Source organism: Acipenser ruthenus, chromosome 14, assembly GCF_902713425.1.
Source record: "Acipenser ruthenus chromosome 14, fAciRut3.2 maternal haplotype, whole genome shotgun sequence".
In the NCBI taxonomy this organism is placed as follows: Eukaryota; Metazoa; Chordata; class Actinopteri; order Acipenseriformes; family Acipenseridae; genus Acipenser; species Acipenser ruthenus.
The window spans coordinates 22476218-22490284 of NC_081202.1; the positions used below are offsets into that span (position 1 = coordinate 22476218).

At 38.0% G+C, this 14067-nt stretch overlaps 1 protein-coding gene across 4 annotated transcripts in view; it reads left to right on the forward strand.

Annotated features, from left to right (window-relative positions):
* The window catches only part of LOC117419695 (membrane-associated guanylate kinase, WW and PDZ domain-containing protein 2-like), a 293429-nt gene that overhangs the window by 232694 nt on the left and 46668 nt on the right, over positions 1-14067 (forward strand). For all 4 annotated transcript variants that reach the window (XM_058986121.1, XM_034032701.3, XM_034032702.3 and 1 more), the window contains one exon: positions 572-1213. In XM_058986121.1, the coding sequence (XP_058842104.1) occupies positions 572-1213 (642 nt within the window). The remainder of the gene's footprint in view (positions 1-571; positions 1214-14067) is intronic.

A 14067-nucleotide genomic window follows, 5' to 3' on the forward strand; every position in this document is an offset into this window, starting at 1 on the left:
AGTTGTGTTATTCCTGGTGCTCCTAGAAGGTACAATTATTAAGAAATAAGGCCAAGTACTATGCACAACATTTTTGACAAGAAATGTGTACTTCACCAAAAGCTGAAGATGCAAAAAAATGCCAACTAAGCAGCTAAAAGAAAATAACTCTTAGACTTGCCAAGCAACCACCAACACCCAGCTCCCTCATGATGAATCTGATCAACTGACCACAAAGCTGGCAAAAAACGTAATACTTTCCATCTGGAGCTTTTCCTTGATGATGCCAAAGGTGCCTATAGGCACTTTTTATAGATATGTTTCTTATTGAGCAGCTTAACAAGAACTAACCTTAAGGTTTAAATGTTTTATTCAATCAATTTAAATTTATCATCTTATAGTTACTATAGTTATTTTTATAATGTTTTAGAAAAGCAAGTTTGTAACCAATATGTATGTTTAACAAGGATTATACACATCTATCCTTACTGTATTGTGTATAAAAGTACTATAATGTAATAAATTTCAGTAATAACATTTACTACTGGTTTGTCGGTGTGCTTAATTTTTGTCTCCCATGTTTTTCCTCCAGGTGACGTCATTGTCTATATCAATGATGTCTGTGTCCTTGGTCATACACATGCTGATGTGGTCAAGCTCTTCCAATCGGTTCCGATTGGTCAGAGCGTTAACCTGGTGCTATGCCGTGGATACCCCTTGCCCTATGACCCCGAAGACCCTTCTAGTAGTATGATATCTCCCATGGGGATTATGGAGAGACCACCAGTATTAGTGAATGGAAGAAGTAACTATGACAATTACATGGAGTACATTTCTCAGACCTCTCGATATGTGCAGGACCACACAGAGCATCTTCCCCAACAACCCTTACCCCCCCATCCTGCAGACGGTCATCCTGATGGACCGTTACCACCCCCTGTCCATGAGGACAACGTATCTATGGCCTCCTCAGGGGCTACTCAGTCTGAACTCATGACCATTACCATTGTGAAAGGAGCCGAGGGCTTTGGATTCACCATTGCAGACAGCCCTACAGGACAAAGGGTGAAGCAGATTTTGGATGTGCAGGGTTGCCCTGGTTTGTGTGAAGGCGACCTCATAGTGGAGATTAACCAGCAGAATGTGCAGAGCCTGAGTCATGCCCATGTTGTGGATCTACTCAAAGAATGTCCAGTGGGGAGTGAGACATCCTTGATCATTCAAAGGGGAGGAGGTAAGTCAGAGTGCTGCCTGGTTGTGTTGTCATATTCATGTGTTTGGAATCTAACACTACTTACATGTGTCTTGAAACCGACTGTACCGAGTTATATGGTGACAAACATAATGATAGTCTGACTTTTTACTTTAAACCGGTATTATTTATGTTTCAGTCTAAAGCACCCCTGTGGCCTCAATAGAGCTCTCAAAAGCATTTCTAAATTGTAAGTGGAATGTAAGCATTTAATGTGTCCCCTGAGCAAAGTGGTATTTATGACATCCACTAGGGGCAGAGTGTTGCTGGGGGACAGGTTGTAGCAACATAAACTTTTCATAAATATTAGTTGCATATTTCAAAGTTAAGTAAAAGTCAAAGAACCAACAAGATCTTCAACAGGAGAAAGGGTAAAATGAGTGATAATATTGCTAGTTCTAATAACACTTGGATGTTCATTGACACAGCGGAATGTATGTACCGATCAGTCAAAGAATATTAATCTCTTAACAGTCATTGCTAAATTGAGGACAGTGAGTCTTCTGTTTGGTACAGCACATTTTTAGACTTGAGTGTTGGGATGTAGAGTACATCCACTGAAATTTAGACAGTGGCAATCTACCTGACCAGCTGGTGGTACCAGAGTCCAGCTGTGAAACCAGAGAAGTCAGATGGGGGAGGAGATTCATGATGGAACAGGAAAAAATAAAGACTTTTAATTTTCTGCAAGAATACACTCCATAATTAAACATGTTTGCTCTTATGCTCTTATTAGGACTAAAGTCATTGTATTTTGTATCTTGATCTTAATTGTACTGTAATTCTTGATAAGTATTTTTGTATACAACTATAAGTCACCCTGGGTAAGGGTGTCTGCTAAGAAATAAATAATAATAATAATAATAATTATAATAATAATACATGTGTGAACACTGCACAGAGAACAGCCTTAAGAACTGTTGGTATTTATTAATCAGAGCATTTAGAACTTAAGAGCATCTCCCACAAATAAGAGACATGTGGGTTAAACATAACATGATTTTAACTTAATGCAAGAATGGGTACTGTAGATTTAATACAAAACAACTCATTTTTCTTCCTGTAATTTCAACTAAATGCAGGACTTTTTTCTGACCACTCATAGTCTATGAACATGTTCGGCTCCTCATCTGTTCAAAGAGCTCTCCACTCCATTTTCTCTTGCATCAGCACATGATTATATAATATTTAAAGATGCATCAACATGCCTGAGGTCTAAATGGAGGTTGCACAGCAAAGCAAGTTGTAAAGTTGGGCTCAATTAGTGAAATGAGGCATATTTACATATGATATTACTTTAGCATCTGTTTAAATTCTGTAGCTTAAGGACACACATCTGATGCCCAGCAGTAATAATATTTTCCAGGTGAATAGGAGCCAGCTCACTGGAAAAAATATTTCGTAACAGTGCTGACTTTGACACAATTAAAACTTTGTTGTTTATAGCATTGTTATTGCTAATTTTTTTTACACAATTGAAACTTAGTTGTTTCCTATTGTTTTTTTTGTTTTTTTATTAAAAATGTTATTCCAGTTAGCACATGCAGGTACTGCATATGAAAAGAAGGCAAATCACCTTCAAATCTGCCCACCTTCCTATTTAAAGTTGTATTGCAGCCTTATCCTGCAAAGAACAGAACCACAAAAAGGTTCTGTACAGCTGAGGAATTCCTGTGTGATGCAGTACATTACAGTTGAAGGTTGCACAGAAAGACCCTAAGATGACAAATAAAATCATTTAATATGGACTTACCCAAGACTGGGAGTTCTCTCTCCTAGGCTGTGATTGGGGCCAGTCTTTCCCATTTTCTTCAGGCCGGCAGAGCTGAAATTGTTAATTAGTGCTTGCTAATATTTTAGTCAGAATTGGAAAATGCACATCGTATAGAACAGTGGTTCTCAAACGGGTTCACCGAGGTTTCTTCAGTTCTAGAAACTTCTAATTTGAGAACAGCAGTGTGGAGTAGTGGTTAGGGCTCTGTACTCTTGACCAGAGGGTTGTGGGTTCAATCCCCAGTGGGGGACACTGCTGCTGTACCCTTGAACAAGGTACTTTACCTAGATTGCTCCAGTAAAAACCCAACTGTATAAATGGGTAATTGTATGTAAAAATAATGTGATATCTTGTAACAATTGTAAGTCGCTCTGGATAAGGGCGTCTGCTAAGAAATAAATAATAATAATAATAATAATAACCTCTGATATAGTCTATACATCTTTCCATTAATGCTGGGACAATAAATGTAGTTGTATTAGTCTACATTTCTGGATTTGCGAGGGGACAGTCTTACTAAGAATATGGTTTCATCTTGGAGGTGGTTGAAGTTTAAAAACAGCTCGGGAATGTGGGGCAGGATCACCTATCATTCTGACCCCCCCCCCCCCCCCCCCTCCCCCCGCCTTTTGATTGACAATTGCATTGCTTAACATAATTCTTGTGTTACAAATTGTTGGTTTGATGTAACCCAAGTCAGAACCATGAATCCACTTTCTTAGGAACAGTGGCTTAAAACCTGGTTCCAGGAGACTGGGAGACCTAGTTTGAGGCCACTTTGCTGTATCAAAACCCAGGTGTCTCCTGGTGTGCCATACAGAGGCCTGAAAGCTAGTCTCCTGAAACCAAGTTCCAAGCCACACAGCTTCATGTTCCCTCAGCTTAAGGTGTTTCTGCTCAACAAAGTACTAGTTTGCTGGTATGAGGATTATATTTTTATTTTCTGGGTTTATGTTATGAAACAGTACTGGGAGAAATTGCCTGTACAGGTTGTTTCTAAGATAAATACAATAAAAAATATATGTATATACTGTAGCGTGCATGAAAAAAAAGTGGGGTTAGAGTTGGTTAAAGGAAGTTAACAAATTTATCATTATGGCTCTAGTACATGTACACTGATAGCATAAAAGATTTTAAATCCAAATTTCAATTGGATGTGATACCAAAATAGAGCTTTTATTGATTCTGCGAAGATGTCTGAAGGTCAGTGGATGTGATACAATTGATCTCATGGGGCATGTATTATTAGACTATGGGCCCTATTCTAAAAGCTCACTCATGAGTAAGGCTTTTTTTCATGGTTATCACGGATTTCATGATTTCAATGAAATGTACCCATTTCCCATTGAAATGTACCCATTTCCATGTAATATGTAGTTCCCCATGAAAATTCCCATCCCAGTAGAGTAAATTTGCAATGCATCCTTGGCTTTTAACAGCTGTGTCTTATCCACACAAGAACGAAGAACAGGTGTCAAGGACACAGCAATGCACTAGGAATGTGATCGAGGTTATTGACATGGAATGTGCCTAAACATATTTAATGTTGTCATCTTCACACATTTGTATGCATATAAAATGTTCTTGTAATACTTTAAGTGTTCGGTGGCTACTTCTAATCATTTATTTATCGTGGAGGCGAGCAAAGAATAACAGAGAAAATGCATGATTAGAGGAATTCAGCAAACAATTAATTATAAACAAATTGTGTATTGGGTTAGGAAGTTCTATCGTAATTTTAAAAGCTTAATAACTATATAATTAAGTGTTACATACATGGTATACATGTATAATAACTAACAACTACAAACACCAATGGCACTTGAAACGTATGTATTTATAGCCCACAATCGTACATAATGAAATACAAACAAAATTAGATGTCATCATAAGAAAATACATTCCAACCAATATACATAGATGGCTTACGGTAGTTTTTTTTTTCTTTGTAACCCCCAAAAATATTGCAAAATGCACATTAAAATAGAAAAACTATGAGGGGAAATGACTAATGGTGTTTATTTTATATTTTCTTAATCCATGCCGTCCGATTCTTACACGCCAGATAATCGTAAATCAGCATTTTATGTGTGAAGTGTTCTAAATAAATGTACATTCTGCATGACAAAATGCACAATTTTAAATGAAGTTTACAAATTATACACAACATAGATAGTCCCATTATTTGTTATTTCCATTTGGCTGCTGCTCGCTAGGGGGAGAGCCGCCTCCCTGTATACTAGTAGTTTCCATAACAGCAAATTGTGCTTCCATTAATTTTTCTTGATCTTGTTAACATGCATTTTAATTAACTAATTCCCCTTATCTAGTCATTGAGACAGGAGTGATGTAGGTGACCTGCGACATTTAGAAATAAGTTCATTAACAACCTCATCAACTCAATTTCAAAGCATTAACGGATTGATTTAATTAACACATTTAGTTTGAAAATCACTTGCTACTAAAGCTCTCGTTACTATACCACAAGTTCGATACAATAACACTGTTTTTTGAAAATCCTGCCCTTCACTTGTCTGTTGTTATTTTTACATGTATTTATGTTTTTATTTAATTTGATAATTCACTGATGGGACAGTAAAATATCTCTAAAATATGGACATACAACAGTAAATATTCTACAATTTAACATTGACTATTTTTCAGGTAAGCATTTAAATATTAGGGAGATTTAATGTATAATAACAAGATAACATAATCAATATTGAATGTGACAAGGCTGTTCTGCTTTAATACATATTGTGTTTGTAAAATATCTTGACAGAGTTATTTTTAAACATGAAATGCCGTTTTTTTACATGAAGAAAATACAATCCTACTGAGTTAACAGAGCTTACGCGTTTATATTTGTATTCCTAACAGACTATTCTGGGTAATGAAATAAGGTTGGTATTAAATTTGCCCTTTAAAGAATAACGGGGTTCCGAAAAAGAAAGCTGTTTTCAAAATGGCCGCTCTAGTGCACTGAGGTTTGAAATCTGTCCTCTGTCACTGCAGAAAAATAACAAGTGCACTGGCTTTTCTGTTCCGTACCACATCATGGATCGTTGTTGCTGTGTTACCTGTTTGACAATGTGGGCAGTAATCCTTACACTATCAGTGCACTAGAGCGGCTATTTTGAAAAGAGTTTTGAAACAGACTTTTAAGTTCTAAGGGTAAATATTTGTCAGGATGTTAACAATGAAAAGAAAAATTACAGGTATGTTATTTGTAACGCTATATTTTTTGGAAACCCGCTACTTACTCTTTAAACTGTTTTTAAATAACCCAACAACAAACAGTTTCTTGCTAATTTAATTTACCAAAACAGACCCCAGTTAAGACTTTCTGAATTGGAACATGGTCGGAAGTCAATGTGATAATTCATGGTAGTCTACACTGACCATGCTAAATAGAAAATACAGACTAAAAATATACTAGATAGCAGCACGTACGGGTCCCAGCAGTCAGTCTGACTAGACAAGTGAAAAGAATGTTAATAGTCTTATAATTTCCTTAGCTTCAGGGTTCCTTACATTTCGACTCAAGCCCCATAAGATTCCTATTACTAGTGCATTTCAGGTCTGTCTCAGCTGTTTTCAAAGTGCTGTAGCAACCCACCCCAAATTTCTTTCATGTGTTCTGCTGTCGGGTATGTAACCTCCCAAAGGGATAATCTTGACCTGCTTAACCCCTTTTTCATCCTCTACCTACGTTCCTGCTCTGACAGACTGACATAGCCCAAGGAACTAATGATTAAAGTAGCTTGCAGACCTTATACCACAGCTTATAGTACTAAGAGATCTGGAATAGAACATGGAGACATTTGTGTACTACACAGTTCAAAACTACATAGTGGTGATTTAAATATAGTATATGATGAAGTTTTATAACATATTCTGCAACCTGCCATAGCATTCACCACCCCTAGCATACAAATGGTCATCCTTTTCCTCTTTATGTCTGATTTAATGCATGCTTTGCAAACACCCTCATTAGCTCCTACCTACACCATTAAGTGCCCACATGCTAATTGCAGACAGATGAAGACAGGAGCGATAATTGGTCTCTAAAGGACTTCAATGCAACTTCACATCGATGGAATGATATAGCGATTTAAAAATGCTGGCTTGTTCGCAAGGACTACTAATAAGCTAACTAGTGGGGAAAGTGAACGGTACTATGTGACAGATACTACATGTGTGTGTCTGGTACGGCTTTCTCTTTGTTTGGAGTTTGTTTCAATAATAATCAGTGTTTGATAGACGCTTGGCTTCTTATGAGGCTGTCTTGTACTCTGATATGTATCTGTGCAAAACAGAGGCCCTGATTTGTTTTTAGTATCTATTCCTGGTCTATTAATGTTAATTTAATTTAATTTAACTTAACTACAGCGCATATATCAAGCATTGCATCTGAGTAATCATGAATTTAAACTAAAAAAATTTAAAAAGAAAAGAAAGAACATTTGTTTTTTACTGGTGCGGGGGTAGGGAGGTATTCATTCATCTTAAACCCAGTTTTACAAACACCAAAGCACACTATCACGCTTTTGGCTGCTTGTTTTATTGTTTTATTGTTCAGTAAAATTCTTGGAATGACCTCTAAATAGTTCAGTAGTACTGGAACAAAATGAAGACAAATGGATGCTAGATTAAAGAGATGATAAAAAAACTGGGGAGAACATTATTCTCAATGACAACAAGGTTATCTCTGTCAGATTAGAATTTATAAATAGAAATGGGGGGAAAAACGTGTTTTTTTTTGTTGTTTTTTTTTGTTGTTTTTTTCAGCAGCATGTGTGTGCCATTTTTATGAGTCTGGGAATATTCTGTTACAGTATTTATCAGCATAATTGGGAAAGCCGGATCTGTTTTAAATTGGATTCGTTTTCCAGATGAGAACATTATATGGAAGCGGCTTTGATAAAGTTGTCTGTTGGATTACAGCCTTTCTGGTGAGGTGTCTGTCACTGCAGTATTGATACTGCGTGATATATTCTATAATGACAATCTGTGAGGGGAAACATGTTTCAAATAGCAAAGAATAAACCTTATTGCAGGTGTTGTTTTTCAAACTTTCAGGTCGCTGCAATAAAAGTACCAGTTAAAGCAGAACGACTTTGAAAGTCCAGAAAGTCCTTCAAGTGATCAGTGATCCAGCAGGAAACTGACAAATAACCTGTCACTTTGAGATCTGTGTACTACAAATTATATCTAGAAAGCCACAGTAGTGAAAAGGGGAACAGACAAAGAAACTGAACTGGGAACAAGACAAAATAAATAAATTAAGTAGGTTGTGGATGCTATCCTGTATTGTAAAACAATTGAATTGTTCTGACATAGTGACAGAAGTCAGTGCTATAAAGACTTATATCACTGTTTCAGAACAATTCAATTTTTTACAATACAGGATAGTGTCCCCAACCTATCAAAGACTCCAACCTGAAAGTCATGGTGGTTCAGTACAAGTATGTAGCTGAAATCATTAATAAAACCCAGGCAGCTGCAAGATACAAATAATGTCTCAAGCATTGCCATCCAGAACTCAGCTGGTTGGTGCTAACTTCATATTTCAGCATGACAATGATCCAAAGCATAAAAAACAAAAAAACAATTTGGAATACTAACAAGCCAGCGTAACAACATTGTAGGTAATAAACTGGCTTGAGTCCTGTGTGCACATGTCATTGTTGACATAGGGGGTTATTGTAAAGTTTAGGTTAAATAAAAAAAACATTTACCCAGAGTATATTATATAGTTTGTTAAGATTGTTTTAATAAGACATAAATACAAACCCGGCTTTGCATATCATGAAGTTTATAAACTAAAGTTTGGGAAGAGGGACGGCCCCTACAACATATATTCATCTCATTGTAACCTACCAAAAACACATAAATACCCATGTAACTTACCCCTCTCTTGCATTTGATTCATTCGCATCCCTCCACCTCCCCATCTCCGCCCCAGTAACTTTTCTAGGTACAATCTAGTATGGGGGTCTCCTGCCTCGTCTGGACGACCAGGTGGCGGACCCTCAAAACAAGAAGTTTTGGTGCCAAATTGTTTCTTCCATACATCGCATAATCATCAATAAAACATTTAGTAAACTCAAATTTCTGTGTTGTGACTTTTGTCCTGAACTACTGAAATGGTGATAAAGGGCATTTAAAGGGTGTGGATAATTCTACTCTCCTGGAGAGATGAGGACAAAGACTACAAGAAAGTATGACTTGCAAACAGATTTATTTAATGTTATTATTATTATTTATTTCTTAGCAGACACCCTTATCCAGGGCAACTTACAATTGTTACAAGATATCACATTATTTTTACATACAATTACATTATTTTTTACATGTTATTTTTTTTTTTACATGCAATTACCCATTTATACAGTTTTTTTTTTTTTTGGAGCAATCTAGGTAAAGTAACTTGCTCAAGGGTACAGCAGCAGTGTCCCCCACCTAGGATTGAACCCACGACCCTCCGGTCAAGTCCAGAGCCCTAACCACTACTCCACACTGCTGCCCAGTAGTATATTACCAGATATGACATGTGTTTCTTTTAAAACTGCATATCTGAGAACCATGTAACAAATGAATGTGCATGACAATTCTAAACCTATGGATGTTACAGTTTTGCAGTGGACCTGGGTATGTTTAAAGTCTGCAGCCTTGATTAGTTACAGGATCTTCTGCTGTGGTTGTATGGTTTATTTCTCCTCGTTTCAGGGGGATTTATAAAGAGGTTTTCACTGGAACAGCTGAAGGTGCTTGTTATTATAATATCAATAGTATTTGGTGAATAAACATGTCCAAATTATCAAACAGAATATTTAAAATCATGGATCAAGTAACTGTTCTACACATAAAGAAAACTATAGTATCCTATTTTTCCTTTTTTTTTTTCTTTAAGCAAAATAGCAGTCACTCTGGCTTAGTCTTATCTGATTGTTAAATCAAAATTGATTAGTACAAAGAAGCTGCTGCTTCTCAGCTCCAAGGAAGATTTTAAAATCCATTTTGCAGGCTTTCTAGCATTGATATATTACTTAAGCAATAGAACCCAAAGAAGATGACTTTACCGTCTGGTAAGGCCCACTTTGTGTCTTTAAATGTCCCACGGTGAGAGCATTTAACATAATGAGAAGGGCCTTGCCATACAGAAAACACCTTTATGAGGGTTCTATTGCTATTAGCAGAAAGATTAAAAAAAAATAACATTGAATGTTTTTCTTTTTTTTGTATGATTTTAAGCAACGTTAGTTTTTGTTGCGAATGAATACAATTGTTTTCCTCGATGTTCCATGACTAATGCAGTGTGATCAGAATTACATCTGTGGTCTGGTAGCCTTCCCTCAGGCTTCTGTATCATAGCGGTGGACTATATTGCATTATGGGTATTTCAGTAGCCTAAATAATACCTCAGTACTAAAAAAAGAATCTTCTACTTGCATGAACACAAATGCGAATAGGGTTTGTGAACTGTTTGTAAAGAATAAAAGTGCAGCTAACTTTTTATTTTTTAATTAGGATTTGAGTGCAGGTTTGTGTATTTGTGTAAGTTTCAATTAAGTTCAATTAAGTTACTGTAAAATGTTTTAGCGAAATAAAAAAAGTTGTATTAATTAAAAATAGCGAGTAGTCCTCATGTGTTAATCGTGTAGTTTGTTCAGTAAAGTGTGTTCATAAAGTTTATTCAAAGACTTCTTCCTGGCTTTGTTAGAAAAGAGAGCACCGTCCTTTGCTGTTACTGTGATATGACGTTGCTGAAAGTATTCAAACTGCATACAGTTGTTTGATGTCTTCAACTTGTCATTCAAACCAGAGACTAATTGCTATTGTGGTTACTGTATCACAGCTGACAACAAACACTATTCTCGATTTTAAATTATTATTATTATTATTATTATTATTATTATTATTATTATTATTATTATTATTATTATTTTACTTTATTTGCTATACTACATTTAAAAAGATTGATTCAATGTATAGGATAGCAGGGAAGCAGACTTGGTCTACATTGACAGACAACATTCAGAAGGCGTGTACTTGAACAGAGATTTTGACTTTCATCAAGCAGAAAAAAGGTAAAATACATAAATACTGTATTTACATATTTTATAGGGAATTGATTTGGAACAGTGATTAACAGTGACAGTCTTTGCCAGAGGTTAAGGACCTCATATTGACCAATCAAATTAAAGGAAATCTCTAATGCTTTTTCACATTTTTATATACGTTTGTGCTCAACTTCAAAAAGCAGCAGACGAAGCAAAGCCAAAACTTAATCTACCAATATATTGCAGTTTATATTTATAACATATTATTTCAGCAACAGGGATACACTGTAGCAGTGGCACCAGTAACTTAAGAATTGCATCTCCAGTTGCTTTGGAACTTGGTAACAGCATTCCAAGCAGAATACTGTATACTGTAATATAGGTGTAGTTTGCTGTTGTCTGAAACCTTGATATAGCTTCAGAATAGCTCATTAGTTTTTTTTTTTTTTGGTTTTTTTTTTATTACTATTAAACTGCGTCAGCAACACTTATGATATACTCATAATATAGTCATTGTGTCTGGTCATTGCGGACAAAGTTCAGTAATCCATTCCTGATTTAAGATGCCTAATCTAGATTTCCATTACACGAGAGTAGATGTTAAAACTTCATGCTGATTTGAACTCGGCTCTCGCCAAGATAAGCCCCAACTAAGACGTAGCTTTACAGTAAACTAATGTGATCCATATGTGTCTCCATCCATTTACGTTTACTTCCATATGATGTTAATGGCTGAAGTGTAATGCTGGCTCCAGGGATCAGCTTATTTTGCCTCCCTGGCGCATCAGCACACACAATGGCTGCGATGCTGACTCCGGGGATCAACCACAGTGCGGCCTCCCCAGCGCATCAGCATGACAACTGTCTGGATTGAGCTAAGTAGGGTACATCTCTGGGGTCTTCAAGTGGGCACCTTACATCCTCAGTGTTTTGTCGACTAGCCCACGACACCTCAAGAGGGCTCGACGGTGATTCTGGCGTCCCAGCATCACCCCCCTCCGTCCCCCACTCAACTCAGCCCAGCTTACTTACCTGTACATCAGCGTTTCTTTCTTTCTATTGTGCTTGAGATCCCCAGCCAGAATCTTTCCGTCTCAACCACAGCCAGTTGCTGCTCCTCTCTGCTGCTTCAGATAAGTTCTTCACTGTGCGACGCAACTCTTGGCCACTGAATCCGACGTCTCTGAGAAACCGGGTTGTAGTGTGTGCCACAAATCCTCGACAACCCACTTCCACTGGGACCCGGACTCTCCATCCTCGCTGTTCCGCTTCAGTGGCTAGTTGAGCATACCGCAGTTTATTCCTCTCATACGCCTCATCTACAGCATCCTCCCATGGCACTGTTAACTCTACCAGGTGAACAAGGCGTGCTGATCCAGACCACAAGACAATATCTGGTCGAAGGTTAGTGGTGGCAATCTCAGGTGGAAAAATAAGCCGTTGACCAACATCTGCCAGCATTTTCCAGTCTCTAGCAGCTTCCAGTTGTCCTGGGCGAGGATTGGTTTTAACACCTTTTCTTGGTGGTTGCTCTCCTGGGCGGAGGAATGTTGTCTTTTGTGTGTAATGTTTTGATGGAACAGGTGGCAACTTATTTGGTCATGTTACGCTTGTCTTCCAATGCTAAGGCCAAACATCGCAGCACCTGGTCATGGCGCCAAGTAAACCGTCCTTGGCTAAGAGCCACCTTACATCCTGTCAAAATGTGCCTTAATGTTGCAGGTGATGAACACAAAGGACATGAGGGATCCTCTCCTACCCAGAGGTTTAGGTTCTGTGGTGATGGGAGAACATCATATGTTGACCTGATGAGGAAACTGATCCTGCTCTGTTCCATTGACCATAGGTCTTGCCAGCCAATCTTGCGTTGTTCCACACTCTCCCATCTCATCCATTCTCCCTGCTTGGCCTGGGAAATGGCCTTTATACACCTCATCCTCTCCTCCTGCTTTTGCACCTCGTTGACTACCAGCTTCCTCCTTTGAGCTGGGGCTGCCTTGTGCCATGTAGGAGGAGCTGAACTGAGACCAAGACCCCCTCTTCCATGCTGAACTTGCCCCATGATATCACCAATTCGAAGGGCAGCCTTTGCAGCTTTCTTTGCCGCCCACTTTCTTCCAGTTTTCAACACAGGTGCTGCCTCCCTTACGCATTTGTCGCGTGACTCTACTAATGTCATTTCCAGTCTGACCTTGGCGCACTTAAACTCCTCGGCTAGAGCAGAGACTGGTAGTTGCAGTATTCCTTTACCATAAAGTCCCACTCTGCTGAGGCAGCATGGAACTCCCAACCATTTCCTGATGTATGAACTGATTAAAGCTTCCAGCTTCTCTACTGTTGTCAAAGAAACCTCGTACAGAGTCAGTGGCCACAGCAACCTTGGCAGTAGACCAAACTGAAAGCACCAGAGTTTTAGTTTACCTGGTAGAGCACAGCTGTCTATGCTCTTCAGCCCTTCCACTGCTTGTTGTCTAACTTGTCCCACACAAACTGTGTCCTTTAGATCCCCGTCGTACCATCTCCCAAGACTCTTCACTGGCTTCTCAGACACTGTTGGTATTGCCTCACCATTAATGAAGAATGTTTTATCTACTACTTTGCCTTTAATTATAGAGATGCTCCTTGATTTAGTGGGCTTGAATTGCATTCGTGCCCATTCAATGTTATTGGTTAATTTGCCCAATAACCGATTAGTGCAGGCTACTGTTGTAGTCATGGTTGTCATGTCATCCATGTATGCTCGAATTGGTGGTAGTCGCATTCCAGAAGCCAAACGCTCTCCTCCTACTACCCATTTTGATGCCCTAATGATTACTTCCATTGCCATGGTAAAAGCCAGTGGAGAAATGGTGCATCCTGCCATTATTCCAACCTCTAGGCATTGCCATGTAGTGCTGAATTCTGAAGTTGAAAAACTAAATTGCAAATCTCCAAAGTAGGCTTTCACTAAATTTGTTATTGTCATCGGTACACTGAAAAAATCAAATGCTGCCCAA